At 35.9% G+C, this 27,920-nt stretch overlaps 1 protein-coding gene and 1 non-coding gene across 2 annotated transcripts; one reads left to right on the top strand and one right to left on the bottom strand.

The window, feature by feature from the left end:
• Positions 1 to 6,854: 6,854 nt before the first annotated feature.
• On the bottom strand, positions 6,855 to 6,931 carry TRNAA-GGC (transfer RNA alanine (anticodon GGC)). Its single transcript has one exon. It is a non-coding gene; the product is annotated as a tRNA-Ala (tRNA).
• A 1,392-nt stretch (positions 6,932 to 8,323) lies between these two features.
• On the top strand, positions 8,324 to 14,831 carry Rsph9 (Radial spoke head protein 9). The gene is made up of 5 exons (XM_089236757.1): positions 8,324 to 8,523; positions 8,802 to 8,952; positions 10,865 to 10,994; positions 12,583 to 12,738; positions 14,671 to 14,831. The coding sequence occupies exons 1-5, from the start codon at positions 8,324 to 8,326 to the stop codon at positions 14,829 to 14,831; spliced, it is 798 nt and encodes a 265-aa protein (XP_089092883.1).
• The last annotated feature ends 13,089 nt before the right edge of the window (positions 14,832 to 27,920 follow it).

Raw genomic sequence — 27,920 nt, 5'->3', positions numbered from 1 at the left:
TGGCTTCACGATCTTCGGACCCGGAGTGACGGCGACGTTACCTTGCTGGTGCTGTTGGGCTCCTCCGGATGAGGGGTTTTTGATGATCTTGTTATCCATGATGTTATGTTTCACTGCTTGGCGTTCGATTCCCGAAAAGTCGGATCACTGACAGAGTTTTCTTCTCAAGCTTCTGATGAAGACACTCTGACACTATTTACTGAATGAGATGGTTTTAGAACGTCTGTTCATCTAGAACAACGTCCTCCTCGGAGATCGAGATCGCGTTATCACGTTAGTACGTAATTCCAACCTCAGCCTTTTCAATGGACGCTGCTATTTCCCATGTTAGTTTTAAACGAAAATTCGACAATGATTCCTGTTTAGCCTTCTGAATAATTCGTTGTAACAGCATATATCATGTAATTTTCCGATACAGATTTCAGGGTATTTATTATGCGATGTAAAATCACTACTACTTAACCGTACATGAACCTCGTGAACATTCCTCTGGGGAATTTCTGACGAATTGGTAAATGCCGCGCGAATGCGTGCGTGGCCCTAGCGTATTTATGCTGTTAGAGCCGTGTTTGTACCGTCTGATACTGGTGCTACCACCTGCTTTCGCTATTTTGAAGTGAACTGTATGGTTTTTCACACCATGCTCTGAGTAAATCGCACATTGCCCGCCCTGCCAGCACAAACTGGTAGGCTCTGGCGGATAAAGAGGGGGGGGGGAGGTCGATGGAGCAGCGATAGCTTCATCGATAGACTGCCCTCCAGAATTCGTTCTTGATGGGGCCGGTGCTGTGGATTTGTCGTGGTCATGCTGGAGGCTTGTCATGTTGGGGCTAGGAAGCCGGGGACTTTGGTCTGTTCTTGAATTTTCAGGTAAAGTGAGAGTGGGGGGAACCGGCGCTGCAGGGGTAGATCGATGACCTGGCTGCAGTGTTGGGTGGCTCGCTCTTGTTGCCCCGTAGGGGTATAACTTGCATACTCCGACGACGACGTTTCAGTTAGAAATTCCTAAGAATATGGACTGGATCGTCGTTCGATAAGTAATAAGAAGCTTCATCTCCGTTCAGGAAAGTAAAAATTCTGTATCATTGGCATAAGCAGAGAAGGGCATTCGCTCTTCCCCCACGTTCAAAACCGACAGAATATGTTCCATAAAAAATATATTTATGCCCTAAAAATATGTCGTTAAAACCTAAAAATATGCTTTTGTTTTTTTGGGCTGACCATATTTCTTCGAGAAAAATACGGGAAATTATAGGAAATCGCCAGTCATTGTCAAAAATCAAGAAAGTTATAAATCCTAATTAGAGGGTAATTCTAACCTCTTTGGTCAAAAATGATCCCATAGTTATACAAATAAAATTGCCAATAGTTACTAATATTACAGAAAAATCACCAATCATTGCCAAAAACAAGGAGGTTAGAATTCCCTAGCCTTCGCCTTAGAGTGCCTTGGAATTCTCACTTTTTGGGACTAAAAACGATGTCGAAGGTAAATGAAATTGCCAATTATTTCTAATATCGGCAATAGCGGGAAATGAAGCTAAAGAAGGGAGAAGTAGCTTGAGGAAAAAAACTCTTCATTGTTATGGTGAAATGTCATGCTGAAATATGCAAACTAATGCTCCAAAATATGGAAATATGCCTTGAATTCTGAAGATCGTGAAAAATATCCTAAAATTACTGAAAATAATGAAGAAATCTCTATTGCGTAAAAATAGCGAAATATGTAAAATGCATAAAAATATGTATATTCATAGAAATCCTATCCTTTTTTATCATCGTGAATCAATAATTACGCAGAGCCAACTATTGGCTAGAATTCTGACTTAATTTCTTCTCTTCTGTCAAAAAAATCTGACTGGCAAGTCTAAGTGCCCTAAATGGCACTCAGCTAGAAAGTAGTTTGTAAAATTTTTTCATCATTTTCTTAAAATCCATCCACGTTCATGGGACATCCTGTATTACTTACTAATAAATAAAATAGGTGACTGCACATACGACAAAAAATGAGATATTCCAAGTTGAATTCTGACTCGTGGTCACCCCGTGGTGGTAGTTGAAATGTTAATGATTTTTTGTTATTTCATTAGACCCGAGTTGCGTTATGGGGGAAAAAAAAAGCATTTTGTAATCATGTTAAACATGGTAATTAAATATCTGAACATGTTGGATATTATTTTTCCCTCGTACTCCAGATGCCGTCCTCTTAAACAAGTATCGCAGAGATTTTCAAAAATTAATAATTACTTGCAACTTTACCCCTTGTCTAATGAAAAAAAAAAGTTGAATAAAAAATGTCAGAAACGCACACAATTGTTTTCCTGGTTTTAATTATGGGAATAACTTAAAAGAATTTCAAGCGGTTTTTGTAATCAAGTCTCGCAACGTAAAACGATTCTTTTTCCCTCTTTTTTTGCTGTATTATTTCAAATGCAGTTAAGTACAAAAATATGTAAAATATGTACAACCACTCCCGTGAGACACGAGTTGCATGCATTTTTTGAGGAAGCATGCTAAGTATGAGAGTATTGTTTGGTTAATTCCATCGCTGGCATGCCTTGCTCTTCACATGTATGCGGTGGGAAATGCAGTCAAAACTCTCGTTTATTGACACTCCGAATAAGGGACCCTCTTAAGAAGGGACACCTCTATTTGAGGGACACTCCGAAGAAGGGGTACCTTAAAGGAGGAAAAATTCTGGTCCCATGGATGTCTCTTATGGAGAAGATTCGCTGTAATTGTACCAAAACAGGAGCGTCCATTTATTTTTAGGGGCATGGAAGTAACGAACGCACGTTGAGGGTTAGGTAAGCTTCTAAGAAGTAAGCACGCTTATCTAATAAGTACAATGTTTCAACTCATTTCAAGAGGTACGCATGCTTTCAATGCATTTCAAAGGATACGCATGTTTTCAACCACATTTACAGGAGTGAACAAGACTATCTTTTTACTATCTTACTATCTTACGAGAAGTAAGTCTTCACACTTCTAGAGACGAGAAATAAACTTATTTTATTTACGGCACGCTATGCACAGACTTATTTCTTTGAGGGTACATGCAAGTTACCTAAGCATTTCCACGGAGGTACTTGAAGCATGGAAGTTTCGCAACTACTGTCCTAAACTTTCATGCATTCTAGTGCATTCAAGGCCTTTCCGACTATAAAATGAGCCATCTCTGGCAAACTGGGATGCAATATCTGGAACAGGATATTCAACCAGAGGTAAAGATATCGTACGAAACACGAACGCACGCACGCACGCACAGTTTTCATAATATAAATTATGTTATGATAATATTATGGTAAAACTTATGAATAATACTCCTCTCACATATTTGTCAGGTTTACGATTGGTGATTGTGCCTACTTCCAACAATGTTTTTGATGGCAATTGCTGATGTCCTGTATTTTACGAATTATTATTTGAGATCGTACAGTAAACTGAATTTTATTTTTATCAATGAAATATGGTCATCAGATCATTTGAATATTTTTCCGTGAAATACATTTTTGTTCACTGGGATTTGAATAACACCCGCTTCATTTCCGCATCTTCAGCAATTTTAACAGTGATTAGCAAATTGCATTTAAAGCAGAGCTGGAGAAATCTCAAAAATATCTAGGCACCTGAAAATTATTTTTAGAACAAAAAAAGTTTTTACCCAAACATAAAGGTCCATAAATAATGCTCCTTTTGACGTTTTCATGGTATAGTGACCTTCTTTCATGCTAGCAGACGTGCTGCTATAAATTCCAAACATTTTGTGCTGCTCTCAGCCTGCAATTTTAAAACTACACAAAGAACATTTTAGGTGCCAATACCAATTTTTTAGTCGGCATGAAGACCAGACACTCAGGATTTGTACCTCCCTGGTTTAAAGAAATAAATTGCAATTTTTTTCTAAAAATTAGTGATATCCCGTTTTTAGGATCGCAATTTCTTTCATTCTCCTCGATGATGTATGGTGAACCTGAGTATTTTATTTGAACCCGTATGAATGATACTAATATCAATTACAAAAGGGTGAATAATTTTATCAAGTCTGTCTGTGGACCATAGGTTGATCAACTCTGCTTTATATTATTTAAGAAGAGACATCGATTTTTAGCAGATAGTGCGATAAACACACCATCAGAAATGCTCCGACATTTTCGTACAGACCGAATATGTTCCGCTGATGATAACACTTTACTTTTTGATTATACCAGACAAATTCTTCTGTTTTTTTTCCTGCTAGTTCCCTCAATTTTCCGAAAAATTCCCGTATATACAATTAGATATAGATTATCGAGGTGAGAGAGAGGAGTCGGGGAAAAAAAAAAGGAAAAAGAAAACACCTTTTAAGTACATAAACTGAAGTGTCATTTGATCCTTTCTCACTGATCGAAATACTTCAGCCGCAACTAATGTTTAATTCACTTTCCGGTGTCTAACGGAGGACAGAAAAAAAAAAATAGATAAAATTCTTTAAAAATAAAAAAGACTAGGGGAAAGGCTTATATTAAATAAAAGCACACGTAAAAGTGTAGGGGGAAAAAAAAACAGAGATGAAGGAGCGAAAAAAAATGGCCAAGGTGACCCTATCACCGAGGCGCTTATTGAAGGAATGGAATAACCTAAAACACAAAACAAAAAAAAAATTATTTTATTTTTTAATACCAGGATGATGTATAAGATGGCGAGGAAAAAAACAAAAAGACACCGTAAAAATAAAGGAAGAGGCAGTTTACGACGTGAACACGTAGCTGTCAGATGATGTCCGTTCGACATCGTTTCCTTTAAAACAAAAATATAAGGAACGACATTTTTATAAGGAGACTATGTAGTATATATCGCTTCGAGAGTTAAGTACCGATAACAGTATTAAATACACACACACACACACGCGCGAGCGCGAAAATATACTACGACCCTCCGTCAAATCTGTGATAAGTTGGCTAGTATTTCTTAATTGCTCATGAAATTCTCTCCGTGATCTTATAATGATCTGCCATCGATGTTGTTTCTTTTGCTCAATTGGACAAATAGAAATACAAAGGCCACAACAAGCAAATTGCCAAATGTCAAATATAATCAAAATACAGCAAACCAATATAAAAGTGTATATCTCGAAAATGATTAATAATATATAATACACTGCCCATAGAAAAGATTTTGGTTGTCTCATTTAAATGTAGATAGCTTCTCGATTTATCCAATATGTTTACTGTACTTCTTTTTACACATGCCAAATATGATCGGATTCCCGATCGCCGGAGTTAAGCTGTTCCATTTATTAACAACCGTATTGGAGAAAAACTCCCTGTGATACCGCAACCTGGAGTTTTCTCATACTGAACGATACTGGCGTCCCCTTGCCGAAGCAGTAGATTGACGGTGTATTGAAAACCCATGGATCGATTTGATAATGTTTCTCAATCGTAATAGGCCAGTGGTTCTCATCCCGAGGCGCTTATTGAAGGAATGAAATAACCTAACACAAAATAAAATATATTTGCTTAATTTTTATACTAGGATGATGTAGATATATTTTATTGGTATGATGATACGCCGATATATATATTTGTGATGGGAGTAAAAAAGACACCATAAAATTAAAGAAAGAGGCGGTTTACGATGTGAACACGTAGCGGTCAGATGATGTCCGTTCGACATTGTTTCCTTCAAAACAAAGAAAAATAAGGAATATTTTTATAAGGAGACTATACAGTATACAGGGTGATTCAGAAAAGATGGGAAATATTTTAAGAGGTGATATACACCAATTGTCATCAAAGAATGCGTGGTCTAACAGGAAACGCAAACGCGCTAGCGTGTTTCGAAACGGCCGCTCCGCAAACGTTAAAACAACATTCCTATTGGAATTTATCGGGAGAAAAAGAACACCATGCATGGAAATGTAACCTGGGGAAGAAGAAGAAACCATATACAAATCTGCGTCGCAGTGAACAACAGGCGCGGACCCCAGCCCAGTGAAGTTATTCCAGCGTGCAACCGTTGTAACTGCTGTAACGTACGGGATAGTGTCCGCTCCTTTTATTCCCTGTGCGTTTGCGTTTCATGTTAGACCATGCATTCTTTAATGATAATTATTTTTATTGGTATGTACTATCACCTTTAAAAGTTTTTCCCAACTTTTCTGAATCACCCTGTATATCGCTTGCAGAGATAGGTACAGATAACAGCATTAAATACACACACACGCGCGAAAATATTCTACGGCCCTCCGTCAAGTCTGTAGTAAGTTGGCAAGTATTTCTTAATTGATAGCATTTTTCAAGTGTAATAGAAGTTTGAGGATTCCCTAGAACACGGGACTGTCAATCCCTTTTCCAAGCCGTGTTATCACTAAATTATATTCGAAAGACCGTGCATCCTGTTTATACGGGGTATGATCATGCATACAAACAGGGTGATTATAATTAAAATTACGATTTCAAAGCGCTGTAAAATAATAACACTTGAAACTATGGAATTTTGTTCGTGAAGGAAAAACAATAGAACTCGAAAATTCACTGATAGGTGACACTGCACTCGAGAGACACGGCAAATTCACTCGCAGAATGGAAACAATAGTCAGCCAGGGCACACAATTTAATTAACCTTTTAACTGCCAATGTGTTCCCAATTGGGAACGCCGGTTTTTATCAATTGGAAGAAAATATTTTTCTTATGGGAAAGCATTTTTTTTCCTGAACGTGTGAGATTTTAAACTCAATTTTCAACAAAGATTTTATTAATTTCAGCACTTTATGACATAAATTTGATTCAAGATATACAGAAGGCTGGATGCTGTGAAGATATTTAGTATTTGAGATGTTCATTTTTTAAGGAAGGAAAAAACTCATCTCTGCCTCTACCGGGAGTCGAACCCGGGTCCCTCGATTGCCGGACGAGTGCTCTGACCACTAAGCTACAGAGTAGAGGCAGAGATGAGTTTTTTCCTTCCTTAAAAAATTAACATCTCAAATACTAAATATCTTCACAACATCCAGTCTTCTGTATATCTTGTATTAACAAGTGGAGAGCGACATTCATGTCATAAATTTGATTGTTTTAAATCATCTATATTTAAGGAAGAATAAAATTTAAATTTTTTGTTTTTTATTTAAACCACTTTACGATCAAGGACGTAGCATTGCGTCCAAACGACTGAGGAATAAATTCAAACAATCTCTTTCTTTTTCTTTAATCTCTCCTCATCCTCGTGAAGATTTGTTGTAACCCTAAGAAATTGTACTTTTACCTTCCCTTTAGTTCTGTACAATTATTAGTGTTTTTTCCTGACATATGATGTACCCTTCTACTATATACATTTAATAGCAAAAGCGAACAGGTGGGTGAAGGTGGAAAGAGAAATCTCCTTCATATTCCTACTCTTCATCTTTATCCTATTTATCTATTACACTTTTTACCTTTCATTTGGTTTTGTGTCCTTTTCTTCTACTTTCTTTTTTCCTTCACCTTCTTTAATTTTTTCTAACACGCGGTTAGGTTGGGAGAAGGTTAACATATTTATCGCCCAATCGTCAAATAGAGATCATCCGGATTTCTTTGTCAATACCTTGTAAGCGAAGAGGTTAATGTTGTTTCAAGTCCAGAAAACATGAACGAAAATTTTCCCATAAATTTTATGGTAAATATTTTCAAACAAAGGATCAAAAGTTGTGGTTTTTCTTTTTCCACCGTTGTCGGAGGCGAAAATTTCCGATTGTAAAAATGTTTTAAATGACATAAATACCGATAGATTTGCGTTTTTTTTTCTTCTAAAAATTGCAAAATGCATCTTTTCGTAGGTTCCCCCAGTCCCTTTTGTGGTATGAGCAAATAAAAAAATTTTACTTTCAGAAACATGTAAAACAAAACTTTTTTTTGTAGACAAAATGTCAAAAGAAAGCCTTCGAGTGCCGCGTTGTTAATTCCAACATCCACGTTGCCGATTGCCAGCATAAATGGCAGAATCCACTAACACACAGCATCAATATATTGGACGGATTGCGGGTTGCTTGGCTGTCGACTTCGTGAATGAGTAAATATTTCTAACACACGACGGATATTTAGCCTGAAATACTAGCAACGGCCACTGTGATATGTTCTAACACATACACCAATTTCCAAACCGTTTGAAAGGCTTACCTTTATTAATTTTGCAATAAAAACGCACGTTGTAAAGACACAGGTTTGTGATTCATGGGTTAGAATCTGTTTGTATTTCTATGATATTTTCCAACCATATAAGTCTTGCCTTAATCACCGTTTCTTCGAATACCCAGTTTTGTATCAATCGTTGGTTATGGATCTCGTTGGTCTCAACTTGGACATGACGAACTTCGCATCAGCCGGTGGCGTTCTCACTGTCGAGGAGCAACTGTTGTTGAGGACTTCTTTGCCTGTCCTAAGGAAAGAGAATAACTTCAGTGAGGTCTCTTTCTGGGGTAAGATATTCGGCGTCAAAGGGGACTATTACGTGGCTCAAGGTAGGGCCAAAGACTACATCAGGACGAAGATGTCTTTCTACAGGCAGGTTTTCTCTATTTTTTTCCTATGAATTTTCGAATTTTCTCAAAAAATAGTTTAAAAGAACGATTATCTCTTAGCCCTTTCATGTACAGGCTTTTGGCAACAAATTTGCATGATCTGTATTTGAAGTACAGGTCATGAATTTGCAAAATAAGTTTCCTTCTCATGTTAGAAGTAGGGGAAGAATGAATGAATGAATGAATGAAGTTCAATAAAATGTTGACAAAATTTGAATCCGAATTCTAAAGATGCCCTACTTTGTATGATTGTTTCTATAGCATAGATGGTCAACTTTGGCGCTTACTTTTGGCTCCGAACTCGGAACACCTCGCTAAATTCCATTTAGTACGATCACGTTTCGTGGGTGATCCTACCGAGTACCATAGGTTCATCGACCCGTCTCTGTACGATGATGAAGAGGATACCAGGGTGAGCGAAAATGATTCCGTTATTACACCGGGGATATTTCATCATATATAGGCCTATAGAGTGAAAAAAAAATCAAGGCAATTTAAGCTCAAATAGCTCGTGAACTGTTGGTTACAGAGAAACGTACTTTCAATTAGAAAAAGTATTCAAATAACGTGCTCAGTTCAGAAATATCATTGATTTTATTAGGGTGGAGGAGAGGCTTATATGTACTAAGATACAAAAAAATTAAAAAATTCAAATTTTTATACCGTCTCTGTCTCACAACTTCCAACTTAAAAAATTGTTACCAGGGCTTGTTCACAAGTTCGGGCCCTCGGCAAATATGAATTTTTGGGTCCCTTATATATAATGTTGTTTGAGGAACAGTTGAGAGGAGAATTTTCTTCTTTAGAGGGGAAGGGGGAATGTGAGCAGGTGCCTAAAATACGAAAGGTACCGAAGTTCTGACCGTCTGAAGGTACCGTCTTTTCTGAACTGAATGCAAAAAGTTCCATGTTTCTAAGTGTAATATTAGCCAAGGTATCTGAGTTGATATGAGAGGGTTTATCAACAGTTCGTCACTAGATTTTGAAATTACAAAATTTTTAACATGTCACCCAAACCTGTGACAATATTTCTAATAAAACCTTTTCATCTCAAAATGAGAATTAATTCACAACCACCACCACTCTGACTCTAACCCCTTGATATGATACATATGAACATCATAGCACAGGTTTTTTCCTTTAAACCTTTTAAAATTTTCCTTACCCGCATTATTATATTAAATTTTAACCCATTATAATAAATTTTCCTTATCTGCATTATTTATACTTTTTCACAGCATATGGTGATACAGTTTCAAAAACAACTAAAATGCAACATATTATCCCTTTAAGCGGTTTTTAAAATTATCTTGATCCACATTATAACTGCCACAGTGGAAATAATTAAACATTCTAGAAATTGCCACCTATTTTCAAGAAGAATGTTTTCTTCTGCATGAGCTAATAAATGCTTTCCCCCAACACAAAATAACTATAATAATAGTAAAAATAAGGAGCAGAAATAACTATAGTTTTCTGTTATTTGTACTATACGCTTAATCGTATACTACCTCGAAGGGAAAGAGAAAAACATCTCTTTCCCCCTCCCCTTCATCAGACTATGAATAAAAGCTGAATCCGCCCAGCGGCAGTTGATTCACAGCAGGAACGGGGGAGGGGGGAAGGAAAACATATTAACAGGAGAAGAAAACTGTACAACGATATCTGAGCTCGCCAATGCCGAAATGAGAGGGGTTTTAAGAACGCGAGATATTTCGGGATTTATAAAATAAAGCGTATCAAGTTAGACGAGATATATCGGGTTTGCCGTCGTAACGGTTGATACATGCTGTTTTTTCCCTTATTTTCAGCGCTTTTTGAAATCAAATATCTCCTAATATTGCACTTAAAAGCATTAACTTTTTTTATTGGGTTCTGGAGATAAAGTTTCGATTAGAAGGTTATTGCTCTAAGAGCAGGTGGACCGAATAAAAACTTTAATTTTGTATTTTGGTACATATACGGCCCCCAGCAAAATAAATCGCATGCTTAAAATGAGCACGTTATTTGAATACTTCTTCTAATTAAAAGCATGTATCCATAACGAACGGCTCACGAGTGATTTGATTTGAAACAGGCCAAGTTTTTACCCTGTATATTCATTGCTTATTTTTATTTATTACTATCCGGTCAAACAGGTCTTTTTCCTCAAATTCCGATCATTGATTTCCCCAAATGGGTAATAAATTGGTTGCAGGAGTAGAAATTTTTCTAGCCTATATTTAGCGTCAAAATTTAACACTCTCCGAAGAAAACTGGCTTGGCATAGTTGCTATTATTATTATTATAGTGCTTTCCTTACTGAATCTGGTCTCTTTTCTTAGGAAGTTATGAAAGAAGAAGATCGCCTGAGTACAGTTGTGTATTTGGTGGACGCTGCTGCGGCTATTGCACCGAGGGGAGCATTCGTACTGAACCCCAAAGGACGGGCTGTCAGGAACGACTACTTCAGAGGTGATTTCCCTGAAAACCCGAGTCAGTTGTTGTTGTTTTTTAGCGCTCCACGTGACATTTCTCATTTCTTCTGTAGAAAGACGTGGAAAATTGAATTTTTTTCAAAATAATATATAGAGCTGCGAGTTTTCTTTTATTATATTACTATTTTCTAAGACATTGCTCTTGAGACCCGTCACTGTACGATCTGGTCAGCCCCAGGCATATCGTGGAGAATTCGGTAACGCGATAGCTGCAATCATATTTAGTGACATGAATAAGATATTGCTACGCGTTAAAATATACACAGAATAATACAATCAAACTCAGTTATGATGACGTCAAAAATTCTACCAAATTTTGTCGTTATAACCGGGGTTGACGTTTTCGAAACCGTTTTATGACGGAAAATACAATCAGAGCTAATCGAATACTTTACATGAAGGTTTTTATTTATTTATGATTTCAGTGACCAATTTGATCGGTAAAAACACGGGAAATTAGGACCATAAATGAAGGTTATTGCCGATTCTCACTAAACATGTTGTCAAATGTTGACCAAATATGGTTTATAGCTAACCCTTGGTGAGAAAAAAAGGTTACAGCAAGTCTCTCTTCGCTAAAATATATTTCATGGAGAAAAAAACTTGACAAACATATGTGAGATGAATATTTATAGTCATATTCATTAGAACACAATTCTGTGGTGTTTGGTCAGAACATGATAACTTCAAAATCACATTTTTGAGATATAAGTATTTGCATTGTCATTTAAAAATTAAAAATAAAGCATGTATACAAATACAAATGAAAATACCATTCATCGGCATGTTGTTTAGCCGCATTTATGTGCATTTATGTCACTTCTAATTAGTTATAATTGGTAAGACTCCAAAAAGCTATTTTTTGGAGATATCATGTTCTCACCAAACACCGCAGAATTATGCAAATTACATTCATTCCCGATTCTAGTAAAGATTGTGAATATAAGCAAGCTCCGTAAAAAAAACCGGGACATTTTCTGATGAAGAATAGTGTGAAAAAGAGAAAAATACGGAAATGTTTCGTATAATGGTCATGTCAATGAAATGTCAATAATATAAATCATTTTTTTCAACGTTAGGTACAAATGAAATAGCCGAACATTGACTGCATGCGATCAGCTCTAATCTTAGGAATTTCTTTGGTAAAAAAATTCTCGGAAATAAAAGTGACGAAAAATTTGTCGTTATATGCAAGTTGGTTGCTTTGCACCTACATTATAAGCAAGGTTTATTAACGTTAGTCTTTATGGGAATCAGTCCCGATCCAGCCGATTATTGACATTAGCCGAGGTGTCGTAACAACCGAGGTCGTCATAACCGAGTTTGACTGTAGATATTGGAAATATAGATTTTTTCAATTTATTAATGATATAATTAAATTTTTTTTCCCAAATTTAGATTTAAAATTTAAATTAAAAAATATATATATATATGAAATTTTGTAAGTATATCTAAATACCATTTTGTTCAAAATTTCATCCTTGCATTTATTTTTTTTTTAATATAAAGCATATGTGTGTTAAGTTAGATTTTAATAATTTTATTCATGTATTGTCTGTGTGTAGGCTTATCGGTTGACGAAGCGGTTCTGCTCAGTTCTTACGGACATTTGAGATTGATTCGTAGTGAAGTCCCTTACGCACCAGAAATGCCTCCATTTCCACCAGGTGGTGACCGGGCCATCGATTTTCTAGAGCCGATCAGCAAGGATACCAACCCAGGTATTTCTACACAACACACACACAGCTTTCAAAGATTCGCACTTACTAATCAACATATTTATAAATTTGGAGAAACAATCTCTCAACCAGTGCCATCTTAACGCATGGGCCCACCGGGGAACGGCCCGGGGGTCCCAAGAGTAGAGGAGCCTCACGAAAATAAGATCTAGTTAAAAGTTTCTAGAATTTACCAGGTAATTGCCTCAGAAAAATCACTTGGCCCGGGAGCTCATGATGCTCTTGCGACGGCCCTGCTGTCAACTGAAACTTATCAGAAAAAGATCACCGACAAGGTAAAGCTCCCAAGGTGTCGTTTTGAAGAACTTTAAAAAAATGTAAGTACATTCATCTCGCCCAGAAACATATGTAAAAACAAAAAACACTACGGGCGAAGTGCCGGTAAAGTCATAAAGCCGCAAAAAATATTGAAAATGGTAACAGTTGGCTACTCATCGCCATCCGTCTTTCTTGGCGATATCTATGTTACTTCTTCCTTCCTTCATTTCTTTCGTTCAAACTGAGCGTATCTCCGGTCTATCGCCATGGGCAATTTACTACCGATTGAGTTGTACCAGATGTGTAAATGTATTTGTACCTAAAAAGTGTTAATGCGTATGTATTGTTGTGTCGGATTTTCCAGTGCTGTCATCTGTCATTCAGAAGTGAAATGAGTGAAGTATTTGTATAGTTGTAGGTTGTAAGTCCGTTACTATGACCACGTGACAATCACAGTGGTTATGTATGTTACTACCAATGCCCGAAGTGTGGCCAATTCACGAAAGGACCGAGAGGTATGGACGAAGTCCGACTTTCAGAAATTATTCGGGATTTGCCCTGAGAATTCGCGAAATGGTCGGAGACCCTTGGCCAAAGTTCAATAGGCGCCAAATCCAACGTGTGATGCTTGACTATATCTAGCAGCTGTATTGGATTAGTTCCATGTGACAAGAGAGAAAAAAAACAGAAATTTGAGAGAAAAACTATTTATGTAATTAACAATAGGCATATCGTTTTTTCTGTCAAATTTTGAAGGGGAAAAAATAATTACCGCATTCTGATTGCGTTTTGATGGGTTGCCATTTATCATGAGAATATATGCCAACTTGGCGATCATGAATCATGTCTTTTGGTTTCGGACTTTGGCATTGCAAGGATACATTGCAATGTATGGATTGGCAATGAATGGATCAATATTCAACGAAATGGGCAAATTCGCGAACTTGCCACTTTCGGTCTTTGGCAGCACACCACAATCTATTAAAAAAACTTCTTTTCGCTCTCTCTCACACACCCTAGCTCTCATTTTTCGTTCCTCCACCAGCTTCTCTTCTCTAAAGAAAACTACGTTGATGTTATAGAATGCAATTTCCGTATTGAGCTCAGCGCCCTCAATCGGTAATGTGAACTATTTGTCAGTTGCTATATGTCCGTCGTACCGTACGCACGTTTGTAGCTTTGTTAATGCCGCTTTACTTTATTATGTGTAGTAAATGTTCATATTATACATAATGCATGTCTATGGATTCTTCCACCGACATTCGTAACTATAGTTTTCTTTTTTTTTCTCTTTCTTTCTTTGTCTGTGCTATACCAGACCGCGTGTTGTTCGAATGACGTCACTCTAAGGATGGCGGGATTTTCAAATTCAATTTTGGCCTTTATAGGCGTTCAAAATATCTAATATTAAAATTCTTTTTGAGTGACTCACAATATTTTCACCGAATTTTTTTTTTTTTGTGCATGAATCACGTGTAGAATCAGTGAAGAAAATTTTCCAAGCATTTTGAAGGCTTCACCTTGGGAACCTTTCCGTGTGAGATAGGGCTATATGCCAATTATTAATTCTCAATGTTGATGGTGCTTTTTGAATGTTATACCACTTGATTGCATGCGTGAATTTTTATTTATTTTTTTTTTATTTTTTTTTTGCAGCTGGATGGACTTTGCACTTTGATGAATCTAACAGCTTGGTAACGATAAAGAATCTGTGGTGGCCTGGATACGTATTCTACCACAAAGTCAATACTAATCGGTTCGGGTCCATCTACATGGGTTATGGCGATAGGAACGACGATCTACCTTTCATGGTGTGATGCATTATGCATGGAAACATTTCTCTCATGTCATCGTATGTGTGTGTGTCGAGTATAATGTATACAAATATTTTATATCAGGAACACATAAATATGATGTTTCGTTTCAATAGAGAATTCTTTTTCTTTGTATGGGAATTAATACATAAACCCGGCGACTACAACGACACTCGATGAAACGATATAAATCTCTCTACAACAATATTTCTCCAAATCATGTTTGTAATCACCCATAGTCCAATGGTAAAATTCTCTCAATGCAACTGTATCTTTATTACGACAACTCCCCCTATAACGATATTTTTAGTACATTTCAAACCACTACAACAGTGGTTCTCAAACATTTGTCACCCGCGGCTACCTTTAAAAATTCATGGCTCATCTGCGGCTTCCTAAAATAGTTTAGTAGATATATTTTCCCTTATAAAAGAACCACTTCAGAACATAAATAGGCACACAAAGCAATATTTGTCCCCCCCCCCCTCCTTCCCAAGGTCCCTTTTCGCTCGACTTCGTTTTATGGATTCACCTCTTGACTATTGAATAGGCGCAAGGAGCATCCAAAGTTTTATTAGGCATGTGGATCATCATTTTGAGCCTGAAGTAAATGATTTCGAATTCTAAATCAATTGTGGGATTATGTGGGAATACCCTCACGCAAAATCGTGCTCCGACGCTTTTAAGTACGTGATTGCAACTGAAACCCCTATGATCTCATTATCAGAATTAGTGTGGTTAATACACTGAAGAGCCAAAAAAACTGGTCCACCTGCCTAATATCGTGTAATGGCCCCGCGAGCACGCAGAAGTGCCGCAACACGACGTGGCATGGACTCGACTAATGTCTGAAGTAGTGCTGGAGGTAATTGACACCATGAATCCTGCAGGACTGTCCATAAATCCCTAAGAGTAAGAGGGGGTGGAGATCTCTTCTGAACAGCACGTTGCAAGGCATCTCAGATATGTTCAATAATGTTCATGTCTGGGGATTTAGGTGGCCAGCGCAAGTGTCTAAAGTCAGAAGAGTGTTCCAGGAGATACTTTGTAGCAATTCTGGACGTGTGAGGTGTCGCATTGTCCTACTGAAATTATCCAAGTCCGTCGGAATGCACAATGGGCATGAATAGGTGCAGGTGATCAGACAGGATGCTTACGTACCTGTCACCTATCAGAGTCGTATCTAGACGTATCAGGGGTCCCATATCACGCCAACTGCACACGGCCCATACCATCACAGAGCCTCCACGAGCTTGAACAGTCCCCTGTTGACATGTAGGGTCCATGGATTCATGAGGTTTTCTCCATACCCGTACACGTCTATCAGCTCAAAGCAATTGGAACCGAGACTCGTCAGATCAGGCTACGTGTTTCCAGTCCTTAACAGTCCAATGTCAGTGTTGTCGGGCCCAGGCGAGGCGTAAAGCTTTGTGTCGTTCAGTCATCAGGGGTACACGAGTGGGCCTTCGGTTCCGAAAGCCCATATCGATGATGTTTCGTTGAATGGTTCACACGCTGACACTTGTTGATGGCCCAGCATTGAAATCTGCAGCAATTTGCGATAGGGTTGCACGTCTGTCACGTTTAATGATTCTCGTCAGTCGTCGTTGGTCCCGTTCTTGCATGATCTTTTACTGGCCGCAGCGATGTCGTAGATTTAATTTTTTACCGGATTCCCGATATTCACGGTACACTCGTGAAATGGTCGTACGTGAAAATCCAAATTTCATCGCTACCTCGGAGATGCTATGTCCCATCTCTCGTGCGCCGACTATAACACCACGTTCAAACTCACTTGAATCTCGATAACCTGCCATTGTAGCAGCAGTAACCGATCTAACAACTATGCCAGACACTTGTTGTGTTATATAGGCGTGGCCGACCGCAGCGCCGTACTCTGATTGGTCCCATATCTCTTTATTTGCATACGCATGCCTGTTCCAGTTTTTTGGCTCTTCAGTTTATATGTCACAGTGATGGGCAGCTGAAGTTTTTTTTTTGTGGTTCGCAATTTTCAGGCGAAAATGCAAGCTGTCCCTCCCCCCCCCCCCCCCGTTAAAAAGTCTCACCTGAGAGAGCACTAGACTTACAACAGTACAAATATTCAATCAGTAGCCTTCACTCACAAATTGAAATATAGATGGGAACACTAAAAATACAAACGATGCACCAGATACGCACTGAAAAAGGCTATAAACTACCATTTATAAGCAGTTGTTGCAATCACATCACAATCCAGGGGAGGCTTAAGCAAGGGGTACGGTAGACCCGGGTGACAAGATGTGAGGTGCGGCAGCCTAAGCTTTCGTTTACACAGTTTGGTAGTACCTCGTCAACATCCCTTTACGGAATTTGTAACAAATTGGTACATGCAGAAATGTATTGTGTGTGTGTGTGTACGTGCGTGACCCTGACGTATTTATGTTGCCAGGACTATGTTTGTGTCATGCCCGGTGCCGTGATCTTTCTTTCATGTCTTAACGTGACAAATGCTTAAATTTTCATGTTAGTTTCTGCCAGCTTAGACTTTCTCCACGAGACCCGCAGATCGCATTCACTAATCGAAGTTGGAAAACCGTAGAAAGCCAACTGGTTGGTCTATATTTAACCGCATAATCCAACAAGGAAAAATGTCGGGGGGGGGGGGGTTTCGAGGTTCTGTCATTCCTTTAAATTAGTAACGGGAGTTTTGAACCACCCTTTATCTGTAACATTTCGTTAAATGAATGAAAAATATATGTTTCCTTTCATAAAGATATATTTTGTTAAAATCATTTTTACATTAGTTAAAAGAGATATTTTGAAATTAGATAATCTCATGCGTATGATAATTTTTGAATTTTCAAGAAACATTGCTTCATTTATTTGTGATATTTCCGAATGGTCCTACATTGAATTGGGTATGATGTAATTACTTAAAAAATAAAATACAAATTATTGAATAATCCACATAAATTTCAAGCCGATTATAGTTAATGCACCTGCAGCATTTACTTCTTAAATATGAATTGGTACTTTGAAACATTAAATAAACAAACTACAAATGTATTTTACTTTTTGGTATTTATATATAATTTGAATATATCAAATGTAAACACCGAGTATGAAGTCGTTAAACATCATCAAAATTTCTCGTAAAATTCAGTCATAGGCATATTTAGATGGAAAGATATTTTAAATCTGTCACTAATCCATTCGTTTCATATTTCTGGGAATTCGTAAGCAATATTTAATAAAAATTTCTAGTTCATTTTTCATCATTGAACGGTACCTATAATGCAAATAAAATATTTAAAATCACCTACGGCACTTCAGCGATGGATTATAATCTAAAAATATTTCTCAAATAAAAACTTCAAAAAATCCACTTCGATTAATGAATATGCTATGATTATTGCATGACATGAATAAAAATTTGTTGATTAATCGAAATTGGATTTTTCATGAAATTGCTCGGGAAAACCTTCACAATTTTTTTTTTCTTCCAATGAATGTTGAAATGTTATCCATAAATATCTGAGAACTTGACAAAAAAAGCGTTTCTTATCTCAAAATAAATAAATAAAGCTGAATCATCAGCTTTAGTTAATCGTTCAAAAGCTCTCTTTCGATATATCATAACATTTTTTGTGTCAAGGAAATTCCTATATAATTGAGATTTATTCACAGGTTGTCCTATAAATTCGTAAAGTGTTTGAAAATTCATAAAAATTGACGTAATTTTGGTAGATTTGAATGCGATTTGTGAAAAACTTATTCTCGCGATGGGGGATTTTTTTTTTCTGGTACAGAAAAAGAATTATTGCAGATTTCTGAAAATACAGGTTGCGTCACGAAATCAAATCTCAGAATTCCGTTTCAAATTCTTTCTTCAATCTCTTCTACGTCCGAATTTCGTCGTAAAGCATCAGTCGATGATTCGCGGCTGAGGTAAAACAACTTCACCATTAGTGCTTTATCCACCAATGCCAACATCACAATGAAAACCACGCCAGTAACAGTTAAATTCAGAAATGAGCTTTTAAGAGTATACCCTGCATTTTATGTCTCTGATTTGTATATTTCCAGTGATTTGCCGCCCTCTATCAACAAACATTTTTGTCTTTTTTTTTAAAATCTCATATTGATCTGTCTGTATTTTATAACGTATGTAATTTTATGGCCGCTGTGGTGGTCAAGTGGTTATAGTGACGGACTCGCGATGCGAGGATCCGGGTTCGAACCCCACAGTGGTGGTCGGCTGAAGTTGGTTTTCTGTGGTTCCCAAGTTCAAGGCGCAAATGCGAGCCGATCTCCCCGTTAAAAAGTCTCGCCACAGAGAGCAACAGTCCTACAACGATAAATCATTCAATCATAACACTTCACTCATAGTTAGAAAAACTGGTGGCAGATGGCAGCACTACACATAACAAGCATTACAGAGAAACAAAAAGACTTCACGTCAGGTTTCACTACACGTACACGCACATTCCCGCATATACCGATTCATTGGGGGTTCCGCGGAGGGGGGGGGGTGTGGGCGGGGTGAATGTGTGGTGTAGCAGTAGTAGGTAGGGCTCGGGGATCCATGATGTTCTTATTTGGAAAATATTTGTGAGGAAGCTTATGATTGTCAGCGTTTCCTGATGGCTGGCATATGCAGTGAAACCTGTCATCGGATACCTCCCATTAATGGACACTTTTATGATCTCCGGTCCCATGGAATAGGGTTTTAATGTATTTCAACTCCCCGTTAGCGGACACTCCCGACAGCGGACAGTAAAATCAGGCAAGCTCTAATTTTTTTCCAAATACTAATTTATTAACTATTGGTCATAATCCGAGAATTGACGATATTCAACTAAGATTATGTTTAATCCCAAGCTCGTGTTAGTAAATGTGACAAAGCGTCAATTAATTAAGTGAATGTAACTATGGTCCAGAAGGGTGAGTTCGAATGTTAATGTTGGTTTTGTTTATTGATATGTGTGAAGAAAGTCAACATTACAAGACTGATGGTGTTGTTACGAATAGTTTTTATCTTCTTCACACATAATTTAATTTTTATTGCAAAATGTGTTCAGTGCACGTATCATGTACGGGTAACAAAATAATTAATGGGGGTTTTAGAGAAGAAAGATGATAAATTTTTTCCATTTTTATCAGACTTTCCAACTTTGTTTGGGAATTGTGCGTAATCGCCAATAAAAATGATAAATTTAATGAAATTTAATCGAACTTTCTTCATCGAGACAATTGGTGACTATGCATAACCACCAGTGTATCACTTTCGCATTAACATATACGTTATACGGATGGTTTTTTATTTTGGTGTCATTGGGTGTTCGTTATCAAGAGGTCCTATTGTAAATGCTTTAATTATATTTTCGTTTGATGCAAAAATGGCATCAGGGCCACTGAATTTCTGCTCGCGAAATATTAATGGTGTTTCCTGGGATGAGATTTTTTTTGGAAGAAATAAAACCCAGCAATATAGTGAATCATATTCGCTAGGCCGGGGGTTAACTATCTCATACCGATTAATTCAATTGTCATGAATGTTTAAACTATTTCTGATTTATGGAACACCCTGTAGTTTGAACTGATTGAAGTCATCTATTCTGATTAGTTAATAATTGATATGTTTATCCATGCATTTTTTTTTACAATTACATTTCTGAATTATTAGATACTTTTTCGATTTTTTTAAACCTTTCTGAAATGTTGATAATGTCAAATTTTGAATAACGTTCTATCAACCGCAGTATTTATTTCCGAATTAAAATGAATTAACAACAGAATGGGTATCTTGATCGCTTTTTCTTTTAAATTTCTAACCGGATCGCGGTGACGGCTTTTGATTGGATTAGGACTTGTCTGAGTAATCCCATTCATTCGTCCAACATATTCCTTTTAATTCGCACAAATGAACTTCGTCGTTCGGGAAAAGGTAAATTGACGAAGGCAATATGTCAGATCCGATCAACATACAAGTTGACATTGAGCAGAAATGGAAAATAATGGTAATAAATCTAACGGGGAATGACAGCTCCGATTAATGAAGATTCGTATGTGGATAGTTCCATTAAATACTAATGTTATCAGTGACCATTATATGCTGGGTATCCTAGAATTGACGGGCCCATTTTAAAAGTGAATTGAGAAAAGGAAGGGGGAAGCGATAAAAGATGTACCTTTTGCTGCATTTTCGCTCAGAAAAACAGCGATTTAATTGTCAAATAGAATTTCAAAATTAGCTGTAACTTGTATAAAAATTGTCGCATTTGTGTTAATGTTTATGACCGATGGAAGGATCTGTATATCTCTTTGGGTCAAATAGTGTTTGTTTTGTAGTTTTCTTTTTGTCTTTCAGTCTCGTATTTTTTTTGTGAATAAATAAATAAATAAATAATAGCATAAAATGAGCTTGTCCGTTAATTTGCGTGGTTCTTTTTCTCATTTCCAAAGGTTTTCGAATTCAAATATCTCAGCAAATTTTGCACTTACAAGCGTGAAATTTGTTTTGCTGAGCTCAAAAGAGGACATGGTAATAACTTTCTAATTGGGCTTTTTTAGGAAGGGTGATCTTAGTGAAAAAGTTATTTTTTTTTATTTTAACAACTACACAACGCCTTGCAATATGAATGACGTATCTTGAGTTCTATACGTTATTTGGATACTTTTTCTATTTTTTTTACAGTGCTTTTTCTAATGTTGTACTAAATTTGCTTCTAGGATCAACGGTTCGCCAGTAATTTCCGGCCAAGGGGTAATTAAATAGGTAATCTTACTGTATATTAACGAACATCCCTCCCCGTTAGCAGACAAACCTTCCGGTCCCACGGTGTCCGTTATCGGGAGGTTCCACTGTTTTAATTGCTACACTCGGTATTTTCATAATTCTATTTTTCAACCAACCATATCCGAGGCATCCTTTCAAAATGTTAAAACAAATTATTCGATTGATGACTTCTTTGCTGTAAATGGACAAGAAAATGTTTCTTTTTTAATCCGAAAATCCATTATTTTTGGTTGAGAATTAGTTCATGTTCCCATGAGAACTATCGTTGTAATTAACATACAAAACGACACCATTATCTTCCGTCAGTCTCAATCCCGATGCTTATTAGAAGACAAGAACAACGAATCCGTTTAACCAATGTATTATTCATCTCATGAGATTTTCAAGTAATAAACTATTAAAAGACACGGTTTCGACTTTCCAAGAAACAGTTTTGAATATTTTCAACAGCGATTTTCACAATTGGTGAGGCTGACTAATTAATGCTGTTGGAGGTTTGTTTCGTTAGTGCCCGACTCACGCGTCAGTGACTAGTTCCATTAGAAATTAAACTATTATAAGCCAAGTCTTAAATAAGCGATGAGCCCCGACCAAGAAGAGATATCGATTAATAACATAATTATTTTCTTCTCATCTTGCTGCTAATTATTTTCATCGAAAGCTCGAAAGAAATCGAAATTATTCATTACTAAAATAAATAAAAAAAATATATTTCTCAAAGAGAATACAATAATTTATCCCAGCGGCTGAACTATTCATTTCTGATGTTTATTAATGATGTTTTTAGTTGACGTTCTCAATTAGAAAATCTCGATCTCATCGCATTAATAAAATAACTGTTAATTTCCAATGGGAAGAAATTAGCTTCGGGCTTGAAAATATTCTAGAAAGACCTGAAATATTTCATGAACTGCAAACTTCCAATATTTGTTAATAGGGTTCACCTCTATTTTAATAGCATGACTGCACAGTGTGCTTTCAGCTACGTAAATTCTATGGCTTTTTATTATACAATCAGGGTATCATAAGGCCAAATCTGAAAGTTCATAATCATTATTTATCCCCCGATTCTCATATCATCCTCATTGAAATATACTATCGACCACTCAATAACTACATTCCTTGTGAAAACTAATATGGAAAAGGACAATGTTGATCAAATAATAATGAAAAATATTAAGTTAATTATATCTCATTTCTCTCCAAGCTCACGGACCCCATGAAACCATGGACCCTTAGTTTAAAAATCACTGCCATACCACACTTTGTAGATACAGTTATCTCGGTCGATGTCAGCCGTTCCCAAATACTTTTAGTCGTGGACCCCCGGAAATCCTGGTGTCTGCCATTTATTGTAGCAGAAACTTAAGCCATCTACGAGCGATAATGTTCTCGAACAATGGAGGACAGACACTATCTAGTTCTAATAAATGTGATGCGATAGCAATGGCATCTACTGGACAAATGCAAAAGAACTAAAGCAATGTGTCATGCTCCTATCCAGAGACGTTACCAGAAGCATAATTTTTGCAGATCATAACCATATTACAACTGTAATCTACCAACGTTGCAGCGTTGCTTTTAAGCGTTAGCTTGATTAAAACTTTTATAGTTTTAGTAACTTATTTATATTACTCATTTTTTCTACTTAAGAGGTCTCATACCTTTTAACATGCTCATAAATGATCATTTTGATTTATTTCAAACATTTTACACAGTTTTGATGGCATGCTAGTATAAAGTTTTATATATCTCTGATATTTTTTTGTAAATTTTAAAAAAATGCCATGACATCAACTGAATGAAAATCAATTCAAAACAGAAAAGAAACGGTTTCTGTTCATGAAATGAAGCAAAAGTTGAAAATTTGAGTGACACAATCTCATTTGAAATGAAATTTTAAATAATACTGAATTAAATTCCGAAATTTGAATTTGAAAGTTAAATGAGATTGAATCACAATCAAATCTCACTTTTGCTTCATTTCATGAACTGAACAGCTTTTTTTCTACTTTGAATTGATTTTTATTCAATTAATTACATTGATATCATGGTATATATCATGCGTTCAAGCTGTTTTTAATGCTTTTTTTTAAATTTACAAAAAAAATAAGTATCAGAGATATGTAAAACTTTGTACTTGCTATAGGAAAGCGCGTACAATCAAAATTACGTGTAATCTATTTCAAATAAATCAATGACAGAACATAGTATTTTCAATGATGTTTCTATTAGAGCATATTTTTTCACCATGTTGAAAGGAATATGAGACCCTTTAAATTATTCCACCACTGTACCGTGGACCCCCGGTTAAAAAGCTTTGGGTCCCAGGGGATCCAGCTGCCCACAATTGAAAACCTCTGGTCTATGTCCATTAGAGAACACACATCGTCAGTTGTAATCAGTAAATTTCTGTTTTTTCTGATTTAAAGCCATAAAAAAATTAACGTGTAATTCATGTCACATTGCAATATGAATTATATAGACATTGGAATTTGATATTTCATTCAAATAAAATTCATCTTTTTTAAAAAAAAGTCAATATTGAATGGCGAAGACACATTTTTCATGTATGCACAAATTTTATTTTATTCGATGAAAAAAGTGTTTTGTGCGAATACAGGTCTGTAAGTTGGAATGATGTACGTATCCTAATTCTTAAAAAGCATCCTGCGCTGTTGGAGGATCATTAATTTCCTCATTCATTGAAAATATTCTTGACATAAAATGATTTTTTCTTTTTTGAGTCCCTTCAGCGAAAAATAAAATACGGTCGATTTATATTTAGAAAGGCAAAAATATCAACATAACGATAGATTACGGAAAAGTAAATGCTGACATGTTTTTGGATGAAGCAAACCATTAAACAATTTTAGCCTGCTATTTTTGACATCGATGTTGTCAGAACCATTATGCAAAGCAGTAATTAATGGAATGGAAATATTTCAACATTTCTTTTTCCATCATCGATTCCAAAAAAAAAGCAAATAAAACCACATACATTATAAATTTTTAGAAATCACGAACAAATTAGATACGGCTACTTAACAAATGAAACCCGTTTCAGTAGAATAGACACACACAAAAAATTATGTTTCTAAAAATCACAAAAGATATCCAATTTATGACAATTTTTAAGACAATAATTAAGGCATTAAGACAATTTTTAAGTTGATAGATAGTATACACGTTTCTACACTTAAATCAATTTAAGAGTTTCAGTTGTCTAGTTTTTTTCTTGAATTTCAACTAATTAATATCAAGATGAATATTAATGATATAATTACTTTTGTTTGATAAAAGTTATAATAATATCCAAACGATAAAGGTAAGCTAATTATTAAATTAGCTGCATATTTCTGTCAATTAAAAAAATTGAGATCGAGAAGATAATTTTTGGATGATAGCTATTTAATTTGACTCTTTATAGACGTAAACCTATTAGTAGGGAATTAATAAAGTTCATTAATATATATGTGTTATAATTACATTTCAATGCCAAATATCTCGCATATCTTCTATTTTTCCTCCCTTAACTGTATTTGAATTTGATTCATTTGGGGGTTTAATTTACGAAATATCATAATTAACTTAATTTTTCAAATCTATGCTTATTTTTTAAGTTCTCTTTTATTTTATCTTGGAAATTTCTGAATATTGTACATGAAAATTAGAAGCTCTTGAAAAGTGCCTTCTCTAATTTAACCTATTCAAATCTGAGCCAAAATTGACCATTAGAATTTTTTTTAATGATCTGTGTGTTTACCAAATAATTATGAATATTTTGGTAAAAATTTGTTATTGTCATTTCTATATGTAAAATTAACGTATTTTTTTACTACTTCTGCTAGACATTGTACACTATAAACTACTGCGTGTACCAACATATCCTTAATAAAGCTTATTTCTCTTACATGTTTCTGTGGAATGAACGAAACGTTTTGGAATACTGTGAAAACATTTTGCGATATGATTGTTTACATGACAAAATTCACATTTTTCAATGAAAATACTTGATATTCTCAATTCAAAATCCTGTAAATCTAAAAGTTTCAATCATATTGGTTACTTTTTAGTTCATTGCACACAGGGACGGGCTTAAGTATTTTGCGGCCCGGTGCAAAAAAAAAAAAAAAAATTGCGGTCCCCTCTGAACAGGATTTTTTCAATACCCCAGGGGTCCATGGGTACTCTTGCGCCCGTCAGGTGCACCAAGTGCCCGAGAATGACTGTAAGACTACTTTGTGGTCATAAAAAGTGCTATTCTTCAATAAATTTGGACGAAAGTGTCCGCTTCCCAGTGAAAAAATTGCGAGTGAGCTCCCAGGCACTTGAAGGTTTAGGGCTCCCAGGGCTAGAAACTGATTATCCACCTAGGCCCTCAATCCTAGAGATTCTCTTTCTCTATCTTGGGCTGAATTTTAAGCAATTGCTTTGTTAAGACATTGAAGTGAAAATGTAATCAAAACATTTTTATTTCCTTTTCGGCCCGATGCGGCCGCACCCTTCGCACCTGCCTAAGTCCGGCCCTGATTGCACAGCATGAATTGTGTAAAATACAGTGGAAAAGTTTCATGGAAATATTTTGAAAAATGCTTGAGCTATGATGTTTTTCGTGAAGGGAAAAGGCCAAAAACATAAATCTTCAGAAAACACATTCAAAAATTTCATCCCTGGATTCAGATCATTATATTTGTTTTACTTAATCGGCAATAACCTAGCTTCATGTATTGTAGAGACAAAAATTTAACAGTTTTGGATTCTAGAATAGCTGAACTTTAATGAACACATACAATTTATTTCATAATTTTTTGTGAAATTTGTTATTTGCAGGCAGGCAGTCGCCTTAACGAAATTCTTACTGAATTCTGGATATGAACGATATTTACATGTTATTTTATTCTTTATATTACGGAAGATAATTTCTGTATAACAAAATTTTTCTGACTAATTTCTTTTCCTTCATGAATTTTCATTTTGTGACTTCTAATTTGTGGAAGTTCCACCAAAATCAACCACAGTGTTTTGGAGAAGGGGATGAATAACTAGCTAATATATTCATGAAAAATCGAGCAGGAGAGAAAGAGAACGAACTCTTTTAAGTTGTCTTTCTAGCAATAAGTCTGCGTTATTCAGAAAAAAACAACTTGAAAAGCCTGTTAAGTTTACTCTCTAGCAATAGGCGATAAACAAAGCAAGATTATAAAATTTTTCACAGATCAGGATTTATGTTTAGTCAGTGAAGTGGACATGTAGGGTTCAGTATTTGTTTTTGTCTCAGTTTCACAATTTAATTTACGAATTTATATTTATAACGAAGATTTCAAGTAGAATGATGAGACTTCGTTAAATAGGGACTCGACTGTGCACATAAATCTCACACTAACCTAGAAACAAAATTTTGTATTAATGTAACTCAATTATGTGTACATGCACGTTAACGTTAAATTCACCTGGAAAAGACAGAGCATGCCACTCATGTTCAAAGAACTTGAAAAAAAAGACAGAGATTTATTCCACACACACACAGAAGAAAATTTCCTAAGAAAACCGATCCAAGAAATTTATTCGATTCACGTTTCAGAACGAATCGTTTTGGAAATGTTTCGAATAAAACGAAGGGATGTGGAAATTTCATTTTCCTACTCACAAAATACAAGTATAAGGGAAAAATCCATATTTCATAGAATGTATTTTCGATTCAATCAGTATTTCAAAATAAGTTTGTGACTATGCATTGTTAATAGGGAGACAAATTAAACATTAATTTTATAAATCTTATTTCATCATACTGAACCATACTCTGTTGTTCATTTAATGCTTTCGGTGAAACATTTCGAATGATCTCACAAAGAATTTGTTTATACACAAAAGAACTGATCTCTAACCCCTAGTCTGCTGGAATAGTCAGAGAAATGCTTCTCTCAAAACGGCAGTGCAAAAAAAATTCCCATTTCTTCAGTTGCCTTTTGTGAAAGATAGATGGCACTCAAACTAATACGTTGCAAATGCAGTAAAACTTAGGATACGAGACGGAAATCGGTCTTTGACGAAGTCGAAAAATAGTCGCTTCATTTATTAATGCTTTTATGTGAACCGTCACAAAACGGAAACCTGTCCGAAATGGAATTTTATTTGTCTCTTGATGTTCCGTCTTGTACAGGCTTCACCGTATCATATTATCAGAAAAATGTGTTACAGAAACAGAAAAATGTGTTATAGAAACATAAAATCTGGTTTCGAACCCACACTCACTGGCAAAATAATGTTTGGTGGCAAAAAAGCAGGCAAGAACTCTACTGCTACTCAAC

This window comes from Pholcus phalangioides, unplaced genomic scaffold (genome assembly GCF_987345545.1).
Source record: "Pholcus phalangioides strain wild (caught in Gottingen) unplaced genomic scaffold, Ppha-v1.0 ptg000009l_1, whole genome shotgun sequence".
NCBI lineage: Eukaryota > Metazoa > Arthropoda > Arachnida > Araneae > Pholcidae > Pholcus > Pholcus phalangioides.
The sequence above is the reverse complement of the archived record's forward strand: the minus strand, read 5'-3'. Positions and strand labels throughout refer to the sequence as shown.